This window comes from Seriola dumerili, unplaced genomic scaffold (assembly GCF_002260705.1).
Source record: "Seriola dumerili isolate Sdu_G_001 unplaced genomic scaffold, Sdu_1.0 BDQW01000149.1, whole genome shotgun sequence".
Lineage (NCBI taxonomy): Eukaryota > Metazoa > Chordata > Actinopteri > Carangiformes > Carangidae > Seriola > Seriola dumerili.
Window position 1 is genome coordinate 18,767,289 of NW_019174404.1, and position 21,407 is coordinate 18,788,695.

At 39.3% G+C, this 21,407-nt stretch overlaps 1 protein-coding gene across 1 annotated transcript in view; it reads left to right on the forward strand.

Annotated features, from left to right (window-relative positions):
* Positions 1-21,407, forward strand: part of sobp (sine oculis binding protein homolog) — a 38,023-nt gene that overhangs the window by 9,932 nt on the left and 6,684 nt on the right. The window contains exons 3-7 of the mRNA XM_022751144.1: positions 3,721-3,863; positions 4,979-5,188; positions 9,134-9,285; positions 11,066-11,089; positions 20,277-20,372. Of these exons, the coding sequence (XP_022606865.1) occupies positions 3,721-3,863; positions 4,979-5,188; positions 9,134-9,285; positions 11,066-11,089; positions 20,277-20,372 (625 nt within the window). The remainder of the gene's footprint in view (positions 1-3,720; positions 3,864-4,978; positions 5,189-9,133; positions 9,286-11,065; positions 11,090-20,276; positions 20,373-21,407) is intronic.

Below are 21,407 nucleotides of genomic sequence, written 5' to 3' on the forward strand. Positions count from 1 at the left end.
TGTGTGTGTGTGTGTGTGTGTGTGTGTGTGTGCGCGTGCTCATTCCCACTTGTAACTCCCTTACTATAATACCACTGTAAGCAATATCCAAACTGCACTTTGTGTTGGTGCTGTGGTAATTGGATTTGTATCAAGTAATTGAGTCAGTGGACTAACCTGTTGTCTGCAGGCTGTGGACACAGACAGGCTCTGTGCTCCAGGTCATGCTGTGTCAGCGTGTGTGATGAGCCATTCAGGCCATTTCATTCTTTCCTTTTTTAGAGCAACATAGGACATTTTATTTGTGACAACACACCTTGAAGATTCACTTGCCCAAATTAAATCCTGGTTTCAGATACGGCTTCTTTTCCACCCACAGGAAATCATGAATCAATACTTCAGACCTGCCTCCAGCGGTGAATGAACAGTCCTCAGAGAAAGCTGGACTCACGCGAGTTAGAACTTGTTTTCTGTCTCATTCTCTTGGTATGAAACATCATAGACCAGCCTGGTTAATAGACATGAACCTTGTGTGCAATGTGCTGATGCCACATCATCAGACACAATTACTGAATGAAGCACTGGCAATAGTTTAAATGTAGTGTTTGGGAGAAGAGATGACATTGTTCAGGTTAGGCCACAATCTGAATTTGCTTTTTGCACCTTTTCATTCAGAATGCAATGGAAAATGCAGTGATGTATGTCTATATACAGTGTGTGTGTGTGTGTGTGTGTGTGTGTGTGTGTGTGTGTGTGTGTGTGTGTGTGTGTCTATATTTTGCTGTTAAACTTACATCAGCTAAGAGTCAGATGTGCTGGGTGGCACTAAACCACTCCAACATGATCACTCTGGCTCCAACATATCGACAGGAGCTGTTTGTAATTGACGTTTAACTGCTTGATGTAGTGACTGATGGGTGACGGCTGCTGCCATGATGAGATAATGTACAGGGTATAGTGGGACTGGCTATAAAATAATGAACTGACACATGTCTTGTCAATTTGATCTGGAACAAACCCACCAGCGATAAGAAAAGCTGGGTCATCTCGGTGGCAACGCACACGGTCCTTGCAAACTTGTAATATGATTGTACGAGCTGTTTCTGTATGCGAATTGACAGGCACGTCCCATACCTAAAGCTATATTTAATCTTCAAGTGTTTATCATTATAAGAATAACTTGAAAAATAGAAAATGATCATCCATCCATTTAGAAAAATTCATCTCAAAGTACCAAGGACCAGTTTTTCCTCTAAGCTGACAGTTTAGCGACCTGTGACTAATACTTTATCACACAGACCAAATAATTACAGCTGATTCATCCCCGGTTACTGTGGCTTGTTTCACGAAAAACATTTTCATCTCTGTGTTACAGTCAAATGATAGCTGAAACATTTACCATAGTTTAGGGTTCAGTGAATAAATGCCTCTGGGAATGTTCCAGCTGAGCCGAGTACGATGATAATGGGCTGTATGCATTAGAAGGGTTATGGTTTTGTTGTGAGTACAGTGTTTATTGACTGTGTTGTGAGAGGCTGTTATGGAGGAAATACTTTAATGTTTCACCTGCATAAAGTTTTATTCCTTTTTGCATACGTACATTAATCTGTGTTGCTGTGCTGCTTTGCTTTCTTGCTCAAAGCAAAGTGGGTGGAAGGACATGACATAGGCTATACTGTTTACTGGATTATGATATTTTCTTAACTGTTAATTATTATTTATTGCTCAGTGAGTTATTAATGTTTCTACTCTGTTGTGATTGTTTCACTCTTGTATTTTAGCCTACACTAAATATGAAGCTAAATCCAGCAGGCGATTTATTCTATTTTATAGGCGTTTATTTTAGCAAAATGATTGTAAATTAACTACAGCCATCTATAAAGCTCACTAATTAACATGGTATATTTTTTTAATCTTTACAAAAACAATGAAGGACCTTACTGCGTTCAGCCAAGAAACACAACCCTTCATAAAACCAAAGCTTGTTGTTTTGTATATGCTCTTGTTCAGATTAAAGGAGCTGTTTTGCTATTGCTACATAGCTAACGTTAGTATTACCAGCTGTTAATTACCAGTCTAAAAGAAACGTTGCGAGTTCAGTATCAAACTTCATTCCTTCCCTCACTAAGAGCTCTCTCCCGCTGTTTAAAGCAACCCTCTTGTTTGCTTCTATTTCTATCACTTCCTTTCTTCTACTAAAGTTAGCATGCTAACCAGCTAGCCCTGGCGCGGTTGATGAGCCACTGTAGCGCCCAGTCTGCCCTGAAGAAGTAGCGCTTCTCAGAGGGCGTCTCTTAACCTCTTGTACTGTAAATACAACAATGGCTAAAGCTCTTGGCAAGTTCATTAGTGAGCTTTTGAGGTGCTGGTAGGCAGATTTGTCACCTCTGAACATAGCCAGGCTAGGTTTCATCTATGTGCTAAGCTAGGCTAACCACCTCCAGGACCCTTGAATAAACAGATTTAACAGTAGTGTTGAACTTCTCATCTACCTCTTGGCAAAACATAGACAAGCATATTTCCCAAAACTCTTTCTGTAACAGTCAGTGGCCCAACTGTGGTCAATCATGCTGTGCAGCTAAACATTGTTCAAATCCACATACATTTATTTTAAATTCCAGCAGAGGTCCCAAAGTTTCCAAAGACATCAAACATGTTGGGCTGAATGTAATGAATGTGTGTATAAAATAATGTACATTGAGAATATTTCCATTTAGGTAAATAGTATATGAAATACGAACTCTTGGGTTTGAATTCTTCGCTCAGTTTAAAAAGATAGTCAGTGTGGTTAGGATGTTAACAACCTAAACCCTACAAATGCGTAAAGGGAAACAAAATGGCTTAGGGGTTAAGGCCCACTCAGAACAAACTATACCATAATACTATAAAACAAATAAATCATTATAAATGAATAAAATCTCAGCCTTGACAAAGAAATATGTATAATCTCTGGCATGTGGTTGGGTCCCTCACCTTCAGATGAAATGAGTGAATGAATCAATGGTCCCCTCGGTCTGTTTAAACCCTGAGCCATTTACAGTGGCAACATTTCCAACCAATCAGGGAGGCTTAAGAAATAAGCAAACTTAAACATGTCAGTAACAACATCAAAACTCTGCCTTTACTATGCAGTGTTTTTTTTTTTGTCCTGTATTGTGATACCTTTTCTATTCTAGTGAGTGTGCTGTGATAGTTTCCCATTCTCTGTGATACAATCCTCCTCTTTTATTGTGAAATGACAGGGGCCATTAGTTAGGCTGGATGGCACTGCAGTGTTTGGACAGGAGTTAGCCCCAATTAGGGTGACCTGTACTTATGAAGAAGACCTGGAGTTAAAACCTACATGTGGTTTTCTTAGCAAATCTTTACATTTTGAGGGAGCTCGCAATATCTCTGCCTAATTAGTTGAAGAAATGTGGTGTGTGAAGTCAAGGTCTCTAGAGAAACACAACAAATGCAGCAAAATAACAAATGTTGCATTTGCTTTCATAACAAGTGACCTCACATCCCATTTACTTCATCCTTGGGTTACATTTATATTTCATGTGAAAATATAAAAATTTTTTAAAGGTTACTCACTTTTAATTTGCTACCATTTATTTACTACATCACTACTGATCAACACTATAGCAGATTGTATTGCAAGATATTTACAGCTCAAGTATAATATTGTCTACATCAAAGCATGTTGTTTTTTAGTCTGAGTGATTCCTGTAAGAAGACCTCTGTTGTGAGTCTCACCAGTCCTCTGTTTGTCTTACAGAGTTTTGCAGAGAACACCATGAACGAGCTGCTGGGCTGGTACGGCTATGACAAGGTGGAGCTCAGAGACTCTGACAACCTGGAGATAGGGGAGACGCCACAGCACATCTCCGTCCTCAAAGGTATGAAACTCCAGCATACAGTATGCCATGTTGGTGTTGTTTCTTTTTTATTTAAAGCACCATACAGTAAATTGAGTGCATGTACAGTATTTTATGGCTGAATGTAATGCCTCTTTATACAACAGGTGATCATGTGCTACATACGTAAAGCGATAATGAAACTAATGCAAATATAAAGTGCTCATGAATGGATCATGACACATGGCTAATGCATGTTGTGATGGTGACACATGACTGTGACACCTCTTTGTGATTGTTTTAAGGGCCCAGAAACAGCTTCTTATTATAAATGATGGGGTCCAACATGAGAGCACTATTTAATCCCAAAGTTAAAACAGAAGAAAAGAAGTGAAGAAAACATTGACATATTATCACCTTTTAGAGTTGATATGGTGAGCTTGTTAGCAAATATTTGCTTATTTGTGTTATTTATATTTTAGCATGTTTGTGTCCACCTGATCAATCTAAGCCAAATCTCCACTCTGCTTTTAGCTCTGTACTGCTCTCCACCCCTAAGGGAAATATCTGGGTCTGTAGCTGCTAAAAACTCCATGTTCACCAGCTAGTGGCTAACTTTGTTTGTCTGCTGGACAGGTAGTATACAGTGAGTTTATTAGAGCCTTTTCTCTGAAAACAGCTGCCTGCTGCAGCCAGAGCAATGCTGTCAAAAGAAAGTGAGACCGAATAAAAGTTGCAGCCATAAAACCAAAAAAAATGTTTAAAGAGGCTAAAATGTTCTGCAGAGCTGAAGGGAACTTTAGAGTCAGTTGCTGATTCTTTGTGGGTTTGTCAATATGGGCTAATCTTTTACATTACATGTAGTCATTTGGCCCATTATTAACATAAAATTATTGATTAGTGCAGCTTTAATGTTATTTAGTTAATATTCAATATCATAGAGGATAGAGGAGGATTTGTTTTCATGGGTTTTAAACATAAATTTGTCCAAGCCAACCTTTAAAAACAGTCTCTTCCTCTGGTGTGAAATATGACCCACTGAGTCAAATTTTAAGCATCCCAGGCTCCTACATTATGACAGGAGAAAAGCAGTGAGTGCCGCAGCATCTCATCAGTTGTTCAGTAATGCTTTATTTTGTTCAATTTCTCCTGTCTAGAAAACTTGTTGCCAAAAATCCCAGCTTCAACAGAGAGTAGCGAAGGCTCTCCGGATCGAGCCAACAGCTCGCAGTCTATGCCAGCCTCCAGGAATGGAGTCACAGAGCCCTCCACCACACCGTCCACCTCCACGCCCAGTACCAAGGAACATGGCAACCTGCCCATCATAGTCCCCATGATCCCTCCGCCACTGATCAAGCCCCCTGCAGGTAGGGAGCACTCACACCGTTTTAGAGAGACACATTAAATGAAAAATTAAAAAGTTTAGGCTAATACAAGTACTAGTTTGTCAAGAGAACAGTTAAACGTGATAACATCCAGCAAAAACAGAATTAAAATATACTCAAATGACCTAACCAGACCACCTTCACTGCCGCTTCATAAAGTTTCAACTGTTTTATGTGTTTTGAACAAAGCTACATTTTAAATTTCCAAAAAGATCAAGGTCATTTTCAGCCCATCACTGATTGCTGATGTATTCACCCAAATACCCAACCACAAACACACAGTCCGTTTAAACACCCAACCAGAAGAAATGTCATGGATTTCATCCACAGCTGTTCTCCAGACAGACTGCACTGAAAGTATAAACCTACTTGCTAATTCTCCAGCACTTAGCATGAAAACTGAATATTTATGCAGCGTGAAAACTTTCTGCTTTTGCAATAGCCTGAAAGACTCCATATCAGCCAGGGACAGGTGACTAATGAGCTAGCTACCTGCTGTACACCTTGTTTTCCTCCACCTGCCCAAGTGTCAATATTACCCCATCAACTCTCTGAGGAAATGTCCGCATTCCTCGGCCAGACAGAGGCTTCATTATCCCTTGCGTCTGCTGTGGCACAGGAGGCTGGTACGCCCCGGCGGAGGGAGCAGGCCGCCTTGGCATCGCCCAAGAGGAGTCCCCGCTGGCCCTGCCTAGGCGGGGAAACAGATGGTGTGTTCCCACTTAAAGCCCAGCACCAACCCACCACCCGGCCAACACCCCCTTTAACTCGCCACCCACCCCCCTACCACCACACATACGCTGAATTATTCATGTGCCACGCGAAGTCCGACAAAGGACCTTTTGAGGTGCAGGTACGGCGCATGATGGTGGCATTTAGTATGGTGGCTGCATAATTACCGGCGTGTTTTTTTTTTTGCCCCTCATACAGATGTGTGTGTTTTGAAATGGGCTTGTTACGAGGTGCCAGGATGTGGGAAGGCGAAAACAACTCCACCTCAAGATGTCTCTTTGTATGAAAATGTTGAGATATTGTGAAAGATGTTGTGATTTCATGTTGGGCTTCGATCCTGTTCATTACGCTGTGGTACATACATTATTCCAAGCAATGTACAAACCCTGATCCACCTACTCAGTCAGCTTAGAATGAAACTATTTCTCTCTTTTTCTGTTATAACTGCCGTGGGCAGCAATCTACACAGGCACAAAAAGGTAGAGAGACTATAGGACTGAGATAGAGAGCAGAAAGACATAAAATATGCATGTTGGGTCCACTGTGCTGTCTTTAGGGCCCCAGGGAGTTGTTCCCTTAATTGTGAGTTAGTCTTTACTTAAAATCTGATGGCCCTGTAGATCCATTAAGCTCACCAAGAGGTGAAAAGTCCGGCCAGAATGCGATAAGGAGATGAGCGGGGGTGAAAGACTAATGGGCCCGCGTTTTTTCACCCTCACACCCGCATAGTCATAATGTGATAATTGGGAGCTATTGGAGGGAATCTCGGTGGATCCCTCTCAATGCAACAGCGATGGCACTAAAAGCCCGCAGTTCATCACCAGCAGTCACAGTTTACCACAGAAGAGGCATTTCACTGTCACAGAGGGTCTGTTAAAATAATTTGTAGCCCACACTGACCACACTGCAGCAACGCAGCTACATACCTCTAAATCAAAGGTTCAAGTGACAAACAGGTTCTGAAACCATTATTGTAGATTTCAGTGCATTACATTTTGTGGTTCCCAAAAACAATTTTTTCTAATAAAATGAATTCCAGTTAAAGTAGGGGTGTGCTGAGATCAAGTGTAGATTTTCTTAGACAATTGGTAGGGTAACTATAAACCTTAAGACAGAAGAGATCCATCATTATTTTTTAAAATACCTTCTCTTAGTCTTTGTAAGGAGAACTTAAAGTGGCAATAGACAAGTTTTTTGCTTAAACTTTATGAAGAAAATTGATTGCACAATGTAATGGCTATCATCTGCATTTAGATTAGTTCCCTATAAGCCTCGCTGTCACATTGCCATTCTGTCTGCCACTGGGTTGTCAGGGCTGGTAAAAAGTTTATGGCACACTGATGTGGCGGCCCACCAGGATTTGTCTTGGTAGTCCTGATGGCCAGTCGGACTATGGAGAAAGCTCTGGGATTTCAGAGGGTTCAACACCAACGTTCAGTTGGCATTATTTCCACTAGATCAGTGACTAAGAACTTAGACCCTACTTATTAATACAACCGGGTATTTTCTCTACCTTTCAAAAGGTTTTTCCTTGATTTGGACAGTAGCTAGACTGATAGCGGTAGCCATATTGTCATCCGGTCTTTGCGACAGTAGTGCCAACAGTAAGTTGGAAACACTAGGAGGAAAGTTGAAAAGTTGTTTCCAATTAAAGTCCAAATTTTGACAAAGCAGCATTAACTGAGAAAAAAATAGTAGATAATCTAAACACATAAAGACCAACAATACTGTAATAACTACTATTGACAATATTTATTTGTCTATTCTACTTCTATATTTTCTTTTACACTTTTCTTTTATATTACTTCTTATATACAGTGGTGTCCAAAAGTCTGAGACCACTATGTGATAAACATCACCATCCCCAGACTGTATGTGATTTTAAATGTAATACTTTTATTTTGGAATTTCTTAACTGTCACCATTTATTATTAAGTATTATCTCTAATAGTCTATACTTGACCAATTAACACAGTAACTGTCTACAATCATCATACTATCATTAACATCCCATAGCCCTAACCTTCGCAATGTGACAAGGACTCAGTGTCTATATTTATGTGAACTCCACTGTATGTCCAGTAAATTTTTGTTAGATTTGTTTTTTTTCTTTCCTTCTTTCTGCCCTTAATATGCCCTCATTGTAAATAATTTGGAAACAAGAAAGGGAAGGGCCACAAATAAATGAATAACTGCAGGTTCACATGTAGTGTGTGGAGTGTGGATCGATGGGTGGAATTTTCTTCGCAGCAGGACAGTTCAAATCAGAGTTGTGTAACTCAGGGAAAAGTTGTCTAAATTGTCTTACAGACACCTTCTTGTAATTTTCTCAGCTGTTTTTAGTCAAATGTATTTATTCTGTGAAACAAAAACATCCTCCATCCAACCTTTTTGTTGCCTAACAAACTATGTTTATTAGAATTATTTCAGATTCTGTGTGACCCTTTTGCAGCGTGTGACCTGAACACAGGATGCACATTAGCATCACACCTTCAGACCACACCTTCTGTCAGAGCCCTCTGTGTGAACACCCATCACATCTAGCATCATAGGAGTGCATCCTTTTGTCCACTTCTGATACCCACAGAGCACAGCCACAAATAGGCATCCTCCCTTGTTCCTGGCTCCATCAGTTCTACTACATTTACCCATGGCAGGGCTTCATTATAAATCCTACAGTGGTTTGTGGCTTGAATCTTGAGCGGATTTAGCCAGCCCAGCAGCTGTGTTGAATCAGTGGAGTTAATGCATTTTGGTCCATGAGCTTAATACATCTGGCTGTTGCATTCTCGTTGATATTCTCCACCATGGACTCACACTTAAAATATAATAGATGTAACTTATCCTCGCTTAAGCATATTTTCTAGTTTGAATCAGAGTCACTTTGATCACAAAGTACAAGACACAGAAGAAATTATGAGTCTTGGATAACAGTTCCAGTCATTCCCTGCTGTTAAAGATTATATGAAACTGTAGTGAAGCTAATAATATTTTGTAAAAAGGTATTTAGGCCTATATAAAATTGTGAAAAATAAAGTCCAAGGTAAAAGATATTTTAAATGATCCTTTTGGCCTGAATGTCCAGGATAAACATTTAAAAAGAGATAATTTAAGAAAGAATGTGTCCCCACTATATTACATACTTAACCTGAGCTCCATCCTAAGTCGTTTTCCTTATTGCTTGTTTATCTCTAGACGAGGATGCATCCAATGTGCAGATAATGTGTGCCTGGTGCCAGAAGGTCGGTGTGAAACGCTATTCTCTGAGCATGGGGAGTGAGCTGAAGAGCTTCTGCAGTGAGAAGTGCTTCGCCGCCTGCCGCAGAGCCTATTTTAAGAGAAACAAGGTAAAATTCCTTCTCAGCTGGACACTGTGATATAACACCTTTTAGAGACTTTGCAGTTGCACTCTGTCACATATCCTCTCTTCAACCACATGAAGAGACTATAAAACTGACACCATGGTTCCTAAAATTCATAAAACAAGCATCAAATGAGTTTATATCTCATGATATACAGATGTAATTTAGTATGTGGTGAATGATTGTTGCAAATTGCATGGATTGGACATGATGCTATTGTCATTTCAAGGAATAATTCAACATTGTTTTTTTTATTTCTATGGGTTAGATAAAAAAATTTATACCATTTTCATGTATGTATGTTAACAAGGCAGCATGTGTCGGGATTAGCATAGCATTAAGAGTGGAGAGGGGAAACAGCTAGCCTTTAGCTCTATAGCTATAACTTTGCCTCCAATTTTTCACAACACAAACAAAAATGTAAAAATGACAGTGAATGGGGTTATATAATGTAACTTTTTCCTGATGAGCATATTTCCTAAAATTTAAAACAATTTTTTAAAGTTTAGGCAAATAAACAACTTTGGTGAAAGATAGTGTCAAGGTTAGCTAGCTAAAACAAGTTAGCTAACTTGGTTAGCAGTTGTCTGAAGTTCAGGCAGCTAAAACAGTTTAGCTGGCTATTGGTACACTTCGTAAATGCCGTCACTGAACATGAGAACTTTACATATGGTATATAAGTTACTGTCATGATTTGGGGATTGAATCTATAGGCTCTTAGATTTGAAAGCCACTGTGACAATTCTTTCTTTTCACTTACTCACTTTGCTATTTTATTGTCAGATCTATGACAGAACTACGTCTTCATTTACTGTCATCTTCTTCTGAAGGGGAAACATTAGGCCTACATACATTTTGACCCTGTTAACAAAATTTCTTCAGTGTAGGCTAATAAAGGTCTATTAAAGTGACATCATTTCAAAATTTAGCTGATACTCTTCAGCACTGCAATAATCAGAAATAATACATGGTCATCTTAGGTAATTTAAAAAAGCTGTTTTTGCATTTTTGAACAAGCAGACCACTTAATGTTAGCATACACTACTAGCTACCTATTCAAACCTTTGCTAATACTTATCTTTAGTAATGGGCAAACAGGATTGTAAGACAGACCGTTAGCTAACCTTGATACTAGCTAAGATGCTTATCTTTCATCTGCAATATTAGTCATTTTAGTTTACAGTATTCATTTGTTGCATATAGTCAGAGCACAAGCAAAATGAAGTATGTTCTCTTGAGATAACACAGTTCAGAAGTGCAATTACTGTATCTGTTTTATTGCCGAGAGTAGAAAGCCTGCAATATGGCAGCCAGAAACTATTACATCATCTGGCAGCCTCTTTATCAACAGGCACTATATTGTGCTTCTGACAGAGCTAAATGACGTTTTCATGACTTTTTAATAGTCTTTATACTGTGAGGAGGAGCTTTATCTTTTGTAGCTTCAACAATTATCACCCTAAATTCTGACTCAAGACATCAAAGGGTAATTTTAACTAAAAATTTTGTTTAAAAGTGTCAACTTAAAAACCCTCTCATTACTTTTTCAGGTTTGGCAAAAAAAGCATAATACATAATACATCTAACCAGAAAGAATTTAGAATAAATCATGGATTTTACAATAAAAACACCTTCAGGCGATCTACTCCAAAATGTCATGGTGATGCATTAGAGGCAAAACAGCAAATATCAAAGTTGTTATTGTGTTCTCGTTTTCCCCCCGATGATTGTAGTTAAACAATCTCCTTTCTCTCTTGTACCAAAGCTGGGATATATAAGGAATTACGCTGTGAGTATGACGTGTTTTACTCTCCTGCTTGTCTGTCCTGAAGTCAGTTATTCATCCAAACATAATCACTTTTCAAGCACTGCACTGGAGCAGGAGCCAGAGGGGGGGTGCACATAGAGTATGTCTGTTCATTTCAATTAGTGATATCCAATTCCTTTTTATTTTCTGACACTTTTTTCCTGAAAGCATGAGAAGCAAGCTGAACCTGTGTCTACTGTACTGTTGCTCATAGTATATGTTTTTCATTTTCTACTTTAACATTTTAGCTCATTTACTTTTAATAGCAAGTTTGTAGTTTTCATTGTACTAAATGTTGAAATGATAATCTGTCTGGTCCCGGTGATGACAAGGAGAGCCTGACACATTAAAACCTTGTGGGAGACTGTGTGACACTTGGAAGAGCTATAGAGCTTCATATCAGATCAAAACGCAGCTTTTGAACTAGTTTTATTTTGATCTCTGAGCTCCAAAGGAGGTCAGAAAAAAAGCAGATGCAGGTCTGTGCCATTTGACATGCAACAAAGTTGACAGGGCAGCTCCATATCGCTCAAAGATCAGTGAGGGAGGCTGCAAACATGACATCTAATGTAAAGCTGATGTGAACAAAGCTCCCCGCTATGAATCTGTGGGGCTCATCTACAATTAAACAGAAATAAAAAGCAGCTCATACAACAGTTATATGATTTATGTATTTACCTCACTCATACCTTGATTTGTAGCATATAACAATCTCCTGAACATCCTTTATAGTACATTTGTAGTTTGTTTAGTGCATCTTTTTTTAAGTCTCATTAGCTCTGCATTATGTTCTGAACCTATGAATTACATTTTTACGGAGAGTGGAGCTAGAATATATTTTGATAGCATTTAAGGTAGACAGAGGTGTGGTGACAAAAGTGTGTGGAAAAATACTAAAATACGTGAGTCCCCTTTCCAATTCTCTATGCTCTCTCCATTAATCAGCCCCACAGTTTTGACAGAAGTTTCAAAGCATGTCCTCTCACCGCAGTGGCAGCTTCTCATACAAGTTGTAGTTGTGGAAAAGGCTGAATTTTAAAGTGAAAGGGGAGATCATATCAGTCAGGGACAATCTTATGAGCTCTGAAAACTCAGTGAAAACTCTTTTTTCTGGTGCTACAATATGACCTTAGTAAAAATTTAAATAAAATGTAATAACACACATTTTTTTATTGTTTAATTAAATATGATTCAGTAATGCAACAACTGCAAAATAGCAATCTGCTTGCTACTTCAAAGCCACTTTGTTCAAGAATTCAATTGCTTGATGCAATAATATTTAATTAAGTATCTCGTGTTTTGCCTAACAAAGCATGTTAGCCACTTCCAAAAAAACCTCTCTTGTAGCTGTTGCTTAAGGAACACATTTCATTTAGTTACACAGGAGGACAGTTCCCTGTTACTGTTAAAATATATGTCAATACATCATAACTGAATGTGATACTTATTGTGATCATTATTGCTGCAAATGTATAAGATCAGGAATATTCTTAGACTCTTCAAAATTAAGCACTAAGGATTTGGTATGGAAGCCCATTTCTGCCAATTTAAGATTTTTTTTTAATGATTATGGATTGTTTATTTTCCTAATTATGTGTGGTTTGTGATCTCTTAAATACTAAGTAACAGAATAATGTTAGAAATAATACGTAATACTTATATATATATATGAAATGAAATAAAACTAGATAGTGGATATTCTTTTTCAAATGGCAGAATTAGGCTTCCATGATTCTGAGATGTAAAGCAATAAATTGTTTGCATGAACTGGGTATTGAACCCAGGACCTTATATTTGAACCCCCTCTGACCTTCAACCTGGCACCAGCACACTTTATTTTCACTGTGCTAATTTAGTGTCAGTTCCTATTTCTCATCAAACATTCTTAATTTCCTGTTTTTGTGGAGAGGGTTAGTCTCAGCTGTTTTTTTTGAGACATTACACACATAATTGCATGAGACAGTCGGAAGATTTAAAGGTGAGGCCACATGATTTTCAAATTTAGGTCACCTAACATCATCTCGCTTAAATTCAAGAACAAGGTTTTGGCAGTTTTACATTATTATCCTGCAGGAGCCCTTAGAAAACCAGTCACTTTTAATAGTACTAAAAGACAAGTATAGTCACTTACTAGCTCAATAGCAACTTGCTAGTTTATTAGCTTTTTTGGGTATAATGCAAATCTTAGCTTCTACTACTACTATCATTATTCTACCAATGGGCAATTAAACTTTAGCAAATCTTTTGTTAATATGATTTTATGTTCCAGCTAAGAAGCTAACATTATCTCTACACTTTTAAATCTATTATTCAGTTTGTGATTTTTTTGTGAGCATAGAGCTAAACTATGGCTATTCAGTTCTGTTGACATGCTATAGTTAGTAAGTGCAACTACCAAAATTGGCCAAAGTGGCAGATGATCTTTTTTGTTTATTCCAATTATAATAACAGCTTAACATTGATGTTGACATCATTTATTGATATTAATAAATGATAAATGTGTCATGTGGCAGTTTTAAGATTTGAGCTATAAAAATAAATCACTGTAACTGGATCTATGCATCAGCAGAACAGAAATGTACAAATACGGTCAAGCAATGTCACCAATTTATAGGACATCACACACAGTTTATAGAAATAAGATCTTTTACATACACACATTCCTGTGCAGCCATGTTGGCTGTTTCCCTCATCCATCAGCAGAATGCACATATTCAAACATCACAAACACAGGAAAGGCCTGTTCTGCCACAGCGGCTCAGATTCTGTATTTTGTCTGGTTCTCGTACATGCATGCAGGCCATTTGTGTAAGCGATACCCACGTTTCTTTTCTCATGCACCCACAAGGTTGGCCACAACAACACGGCCTGCAGGCTTTCTTTTTTTTTTCTAACAGCAGAAAAAAAATATTGTCATGGCTGAAAAAAAAAGTATCTCATGTCTGCGTGTGCTTTGGGTTGGGGAGAGGAGACATGGGGTAAGAGGAGGGGGGTGGGGGTTACAGGGGGCGGGCAACGGCTCTGGCATTATGTTGCATGAAATATCTTCAGCTGCCTCATCCATGAAACCCAATCCCCTCCTAGGGTGACTATGGCTGCTACTTTCTCACATCTCTGCATAACTCCACATTATGTAGTGTGTGTTTGTGTGTGGCGAGAGATGATTGATAGTTTAACTCAGGCTAATCACTTATTTGCCTGTTTACTGTATGCCTTAAGATGTTGGATTAGTTTTTATGGAAGGTGCTGCTTCCCGGCCACTCGCACTACTCAATTACTCTGTCACTTCACTCTGCCTGCTCACTGTCATTCTCCTTTTGACTGTCCACTATTTATTCAGAGACACAACTTGGCTCTTTCTCCTGTTTGGTTTGCATGGTGTGTGTGTGTGTGTGTGTGTGTGTGTGTGTGTGTGTGTGTGTGTGTGTGTGTGTGTGTGTGGAAAGACACCGACTAAGGGGAAAGTTTAATGTGAATCTACATGTAGAACAGCTTGGACAGTTCTGGGGATGAAAGGCATGGAATTTAAATTAAGGGTGGAGCTTTGCTTTCAGCTGAAGTTGTCCAACTGTCGCACTTTTACATGCACCCGTACGGTTTCTCCCTCTATTATACACCCGCACATACACCGATAAACATGCTTGCTCATCGGACACAGTGCCAAGATTAAGTTAGGCAATTAGAAGTGATGAATTAACCTCTGTGAGCAGTGAAGAGGTGCATGTTAGAGGATACTTTACTTTTTTATTTAGTCAGTCAGACTTTAGATTCCACACAGAAAACATGCCGTCTATATATCAGTAATGGTTGGATTTTAATTGCTGCATGCAGGAGTCGAATGCATTGCTGCGACATCAGTTGTGTTGTGATGAAATTTTGGTTGTTGCTGTTGCAATACCCTCAACAATCTGCTTTTCTCTGCAGTTTGGCCTGAGTTGAGTTTGAGACTGTTGTGACTGAAAAGCAGCTGGGAGGAGAACTAGTTCAAGAACCTGATAAATAGAAGTTCATTTGGTTTATCATGTGGCATCTATAAGGGGTTCATGATATTTGTTCATGCAAAAATGAAAATAACCCAAAATCTATAATGATAACATTCATTTTATGTTTATAATGATTTTTAAATATATTTATACTATACACAATTGCATGTATATCAGCCATGTATTATGCTTTGACAACATTCACAAAAGCATGAAGCAGGTATAGCGAGGAGACTCCAGCTTGTGTTTTACAGGTCGTTTCTGCTGCAGCGCAGGGCTTTTTGTTCACACCATGAAATTTCCCCCCGGAGACCCCAGACCTCCATCAGTGTCTTTCCCCGGGAGCTCCCTCCAGGCGCGAGGGGGCAGAGTGCCGCTTCATGTCAGCCCAGAAATGTCACATCACCTCAAACACACACACACAGACACGTTTGCTCAGCCCCGTGGTTGCCTCCCTGCTCTTGAACACTCCGCAATTTACTTTGCATCTCCATCGCCTGCCAAGGAGGACACGCACACAAAATGAATAAGAGAGAAGTGGGTGTCTGAGCGTGTGTGTGTGTGTGTGTGTGTGTGTGTGTGTGTGTGTGTGTGCTGTACCTTGTATGTGTATGAATGTAGCTGCTTGTGGAAATTTTGTGTGCATGATGAAGTGTGTAATGTGTCTGCATATTGCGGCTCAGGCTCACTGGTGGTTAGGAAGCCTTGAGGCCTGCCTGACACAGCTTCAGGGCACAGAGAGGAAGGTGATTATCTCATAGCTGCCAGCCATTCAGCTCAAATAAAGACAAAAGTAACTCAGACTAACTAGGCGTTGAGATTGTGAAAGTGGAGCCACGCATATGAACTTGCATGCCTTTGTGTCATTTCTTAAACTTGTAGGTTTCGAGTCGTACAAAAAGTGCAGTTAAGACTGTACTTGATTTTTGTACTTGCAGACACACCTCGTCTAGCACATTTGAGGTGTATTGTGAGATGACCTTGAGCGAGGGAATACTCTTTGCAACCTCTTTGACTAATTTACCAGTTCACAGTTCTCAGTATGCAAAAGAGATGTTACTCCAGAGTGACTTATATCGAATATAACATTTGCTACACCCTTAAAAGAGGCATTTAGTACAAGAAAATTGCCCTGCATCATTCCCTCTGCAATTAAAACAAAATGCAGAGATGTTTGTCACAGCAGTTTGCCACTTCTGTGCAGCTCTATATAGATCCATATGTTGCTGTAAAGAAAACCAGCAGAATATTTAAGAAAATAAATGAAAAGAAAATGGCAGCATCGGTTCTGACTTGTCAGTCTTAACAAATCAAGTGATTCTTAAACGCCTATAGTGCTTTTTTTTTTTCCTTTTAGAATACTAGTAAAATCATTAAAAGGCAATGGGAAAAATCACTTCCATTTATGACGAAGGGTCACAAATAGAAACTGAATTGTGTTAAGTAAAAACTTTTGGGAACCTTTTCCCTAAAGAAGCCCTAATCTAACCAGCTCTTGAAATCCCTAGTTTCTGTTTGTGCACAAAAGGACCTTAGTTATCTAAAATTATCCCTGTGCATATGTGTGTAAATCTCCCCAGTGCAGTGCAAACAGAACTGATCTGGTTATGGGGATGGCTTGTCAAAACATGGAAAGTAGAGGCAAGCTTGTCGTTTTTTTTGTTTTTTTGGGGTTTTTTTTTTTGGAGTGTGTTTTCTTACATGTCATCTGCGTAGCACCAGGACTGCACCTTCATATCAGGATTTGGACTGAGCTCCACCGCGGCTGTGTTTGTCTTTGGATTTGGAAAAGCCTGCCCGTGTGCGTCTTTCTTTGGGAAATGCAGCACTTTTGGCAGGTGATGGGCACACACACCTGGACATGTATCTGTGCCCAGATGGAAGCTAACACGGTGGCAGCTGGTGTGACGTCCCCTCAGGACGGCTGAGTCGCCAGAGGGGAGCTCGGCGGCCGATGTCCTGCTCTGTCTTTCTTGTAAGGAATTTCAGCTGCAGTTTGTGGCAGCTGCAGTTTGCTGGCATGATGGAGCAGCAATAAAAAACAAAAACTACTTTAAACAGAACAACACAACTGGCACTGAAACTGCATTTCCCCAGTGTGCTAAGGCAAAGTGGTGAATGACTTTGACCACAACACTTGCACATTTTACGAAATCTTCTGATTTTATGATCTGAGTTTAGACTGGAAAGAGAGGTTGTATTTCTAATCTAAATATTATGATAATAATATCTTAATAACCATTTATTCTAAAAGAAATCTATCTATCTATCTATCTATCTATCTATCTATCTATCTATCTATCTATCTATCTATCTATCTATCTATCTATCTATCTATCTATCTATCTATCTATCTGTCTTAATCGCGTCTCCTTTATCTGTGTGTGGCTCCCTGTGTGCGCCTCACGCCTCGTTCACAGTGCCAACACCTCATTAGTACAATATGCAAATGAACTGGCGCAGGGCCAGAGGGTCAGAGCACAAACTGGAGACAGAATAATAGCACAGTGGTGCATCTTTCTGTGTGTGCCTGTGTGTGTGTGTGTGTGTGTGTGTGTGTGTGTGTGTGTGTGTGTGTGTGTGTGTGTGTGTGTGTGTTTATGTGTGTGTCTTCAGATGCCTGCCCGGATTCATGTGTGTTTACCTGTCTTTGAGTGTGTCCATGTGATGTGTCCATGCTCGTGGTGCATTTGTGTGCGTCTGTGTGTGTGAGAGGGAGAGAGACAATAGCTGAAATGGGTCACCCTACACCCACTGTTCATTTAGTGCACGGACAGCTTCTAAATAAGCATGACCCCTTAATCTCTGATTGTGTTTTTTCCAACCTTTTGTGACAAAGTTAAAAATCCTCCTTGTTACATTTTAAATGTTGATGCCTAACAGTGTTTTCTGTCAGATACTTACACTGTATCCTTTTCCGGTACAAATAACAGCACGCCTCACAAGACACGAGACAGCAATATTTGATTTATGTCATGCTTGGAATGGGAAACCTTACCTGGAGGTGAGGGAAGCAGATGGAGGCAGAGGCAAACTCAATCGGTCTTTGGACAAAAAAAATGTAAAATATACGCCAGAATTGCCCTTTGGTATCATCAAGAGATGAACAGAGCTGGGGGCCAAATTACCCAGAACAAATCAAAGGTTGCAGCGAGCAATTTAAAGGGAACATGATATGAAAGAAAGATGCTCAGGCCAGTGGTTCACCTGTCAATGGCACAAACTCAGGATGAAATGTCAGCTTGAGGGCTGCAAACGGCATGATGAACATGTGTAATTGAGGTTAAATCTTCATTTCTGATAACTGTGGCTCAGTGCCCTGTGGCTGTAAAATATGAACTAATTATATCACACTGAGGTCTATATTATATAAAGGTGCATTTCATTTATTGAAACACAATGGAGCAATTTGGCGTCATGCCAGTCAAAGCTCCTCCAGTAACTTCTTTGTAACAAAATTGCCCACACCTGGCACAACAGCACCGACTGCCTCAGTTTTCACACTGTGCATAATGAATGACTCACAGAGTGCAGGAGAAGGTGGCTCCTTTTCCAGCCGGTATAAATGATTAAAGGACTTTCTTTATTGTAATATTACAACAGCCACCATTTGAGGGAATTAATCACATTATCTTAGTTTACCTCATGTTTCCATTTTTGGCAAGGGTCACAAAGTGCAGGGATTTATTTGTTCACCCCAAAACTGCAGCATAGTGTTATGTTATCAGTCAACCACAGTATTTCATTTTTTACCACAATGTTGTAATCGTCTCCAAGCCAAACAGTTATATTATATATTGAAAATTAAATGCTTTTTACTTAGCAACCTCCAAGTGGCTTTAACCATATGATATGAAATACTCATTTGAAATTATTTTATTAAATCTGCAAGGGTCTGGCCAATTTTTTTCTGGCAGTGTTTGAGGTTTCCTACTAAAACACGATGCTAACCTCATGTTGTATTGTTCAAAACTAGGACAAAAAGCTGTCAAACAAAGCAAATGTTCCTTTAGCTTTGACTGGCACAGAGGTAACTTTAGCTATCACTGTGGCTCAGTATCATGTGATCAGTTAAATTGATGGAGGCAACTCACGATTCACCCACACAGGTGTTTTCATTTGACTGATTAGACTTTTACTCAGAACAGTGTGGGTGTGAACAGACTGTACTTGATTAACATCTCCTGTGCTCTTAGCTTGGTTAGCTTTGTCGCACCTGTTAGGGTGGGACAACCTCCAACTTTAATGCTAATTACGCTCAATTCAAGTCTTGTTGTTCACACCGTAATAGAAATAACAGTTGAGTGGGAGAGACTTCAGCCTCTTAGTTGTTATTCCGAGTGGAAGATATCCGCAACTTCTGATAACTAAGAACCACAGAGGTGTCAGCAAACCAGTGGCAAAATGGCTGCCAACATGATTGTAAAAATTAAGTTTACAATCATTCAGTCAATTTAGTTAAATGAAAAAAAACAAACCATAATTTGTTTGTAAAGCACATGCGTAAATATGAATACCCTCTTTCCCAAAATGAGAAGTTTAAAACAGAAATGTAATGTAAATGTATTTCTCAGGAAAAGCTCCACCTAGGTTCAACCTGAGCAGACAAGAGTAGGGAAAACACTCATGTGGGTGTGCAGGGCCTGTGTGTGACTGAAGAATTACTGGATGTCTCTCTTACTAACTTGCTGCAAATATCTACGAGGTGTGTGAGACCACCTCCCCAATGGGAAAGTCACTTTTCCCAATGGGAAAGTGGTCTCAGGCTATTGACGCCACTGTTTATAAAAGAGATCTTATAGTCTTCAGGGTATTCCACATATTTTACACTAAAGTTGTTTTTCATTTTAAATGTGTTTAATTTCAGATTTTTGTCTTAAAGAAATTGGTGTTTGAATGAACTCACACTGCTGTGGTAGTGGGCAGCACTTTGAATGTCGGATCTAAATGTCTTGCAGACTCCTCACTCATGCACATGCATGCACACAAACTCACACACGGTTTTGTTTCAGAGACTCCTGTTGATTGGTTTGTCTACAAACCAATGATTGTTCACCCATTTTGCAGTCACCATTTCTGTTCATCTTTCTCAATGTTGTTTTCCATTTCTGAGTTTCCTTGTTGCCTCTGTTCACCTGTTTATTTTGTCCATTCGTAAAAAGAAGCCATTATTTCTCCCCCCCCAGGCGAGAGACGACGATGGCCTCGGTGGGAAATTACCCCAGAACAGCTTTACTCAGGACACGCCCAGGCTTGTCTTCAAGACAAACAGCGATGTGCTTGTAAGGACCATAACCATTTAACACCAGATAGAGTTTAAGCTTGATGGCTACTGCACAAATATGTTTTGATGTTGTTCTTTGTTAAAAGTCTATAATTTTCTAGTCATTTCTTCCTGACATGCCACTGGACTGGTCATAGTTGGGCATTACTGTAAAAGTAGAGATTAAACATCAAACATTAGACTCAGCCCAAACAATAAGACACAGTACACAAGAGGCTCTCCTGTTTTACATAAAGTTTTCATACATTTAAGTTTGAGCTTTTCATAACTTTTTGCATGTGGAATCATTTGCTTTGCTCATTTTCATTGTGCATTATATTCAGTGACTTATGTTGGGAAATATCAGACAAATGTAAACTCATCCGGAATTAAAGTGGGTATGATATTATTGCAATGGTAACACATTTATGATGAAACTAATAATGTGTGGATTTGCTTATTTATTTTTGATATTTAATGAGCATTTTAACATTTTAAGTACAGTAGTTTTAACTATCATTTCTATGGCATTTATGACATACTGTATGTCTAATAATAACACTGTACTCAAGTTAACTGCTGAGGTCTGACTGTCTTACAGACAGACTTCCTGGACCTTTGTCCTGACATACTTTAGCAGTGAGGGCACATTAGCATTTATTACAGACATTCAGTTTTACCTCTAAATAAAGCGGTTTAGATAGTTGTTGTTTACGACTTGTCTGATTGTCTGACTGCTCATGTCTCGGTCCTCCTTTTAGTAACATTGCTGTGTTTCCTGATCTCACTTTGGTGGGTACAGAACGATGGAAAATGGACCCAGGCAGTAATAGACAAAAATTTTCCTTTAAAACCATAGTTTGGGAATCGTGCTTATTTGCCTTGTTGCTGCAAGTTACAGAGTTCAATACCATTTAAATACCTGAACGCTAAATATGAAGCTACAGCCAGCAGCTGGTTAGAAAACAAGAGGAACCAGCTACCCAGGCTCCGTCTGAACATCACAAAGTCTGCCTGCCAGCACCTTGTTTGTTCAGTCCATGCAAAAACCAAA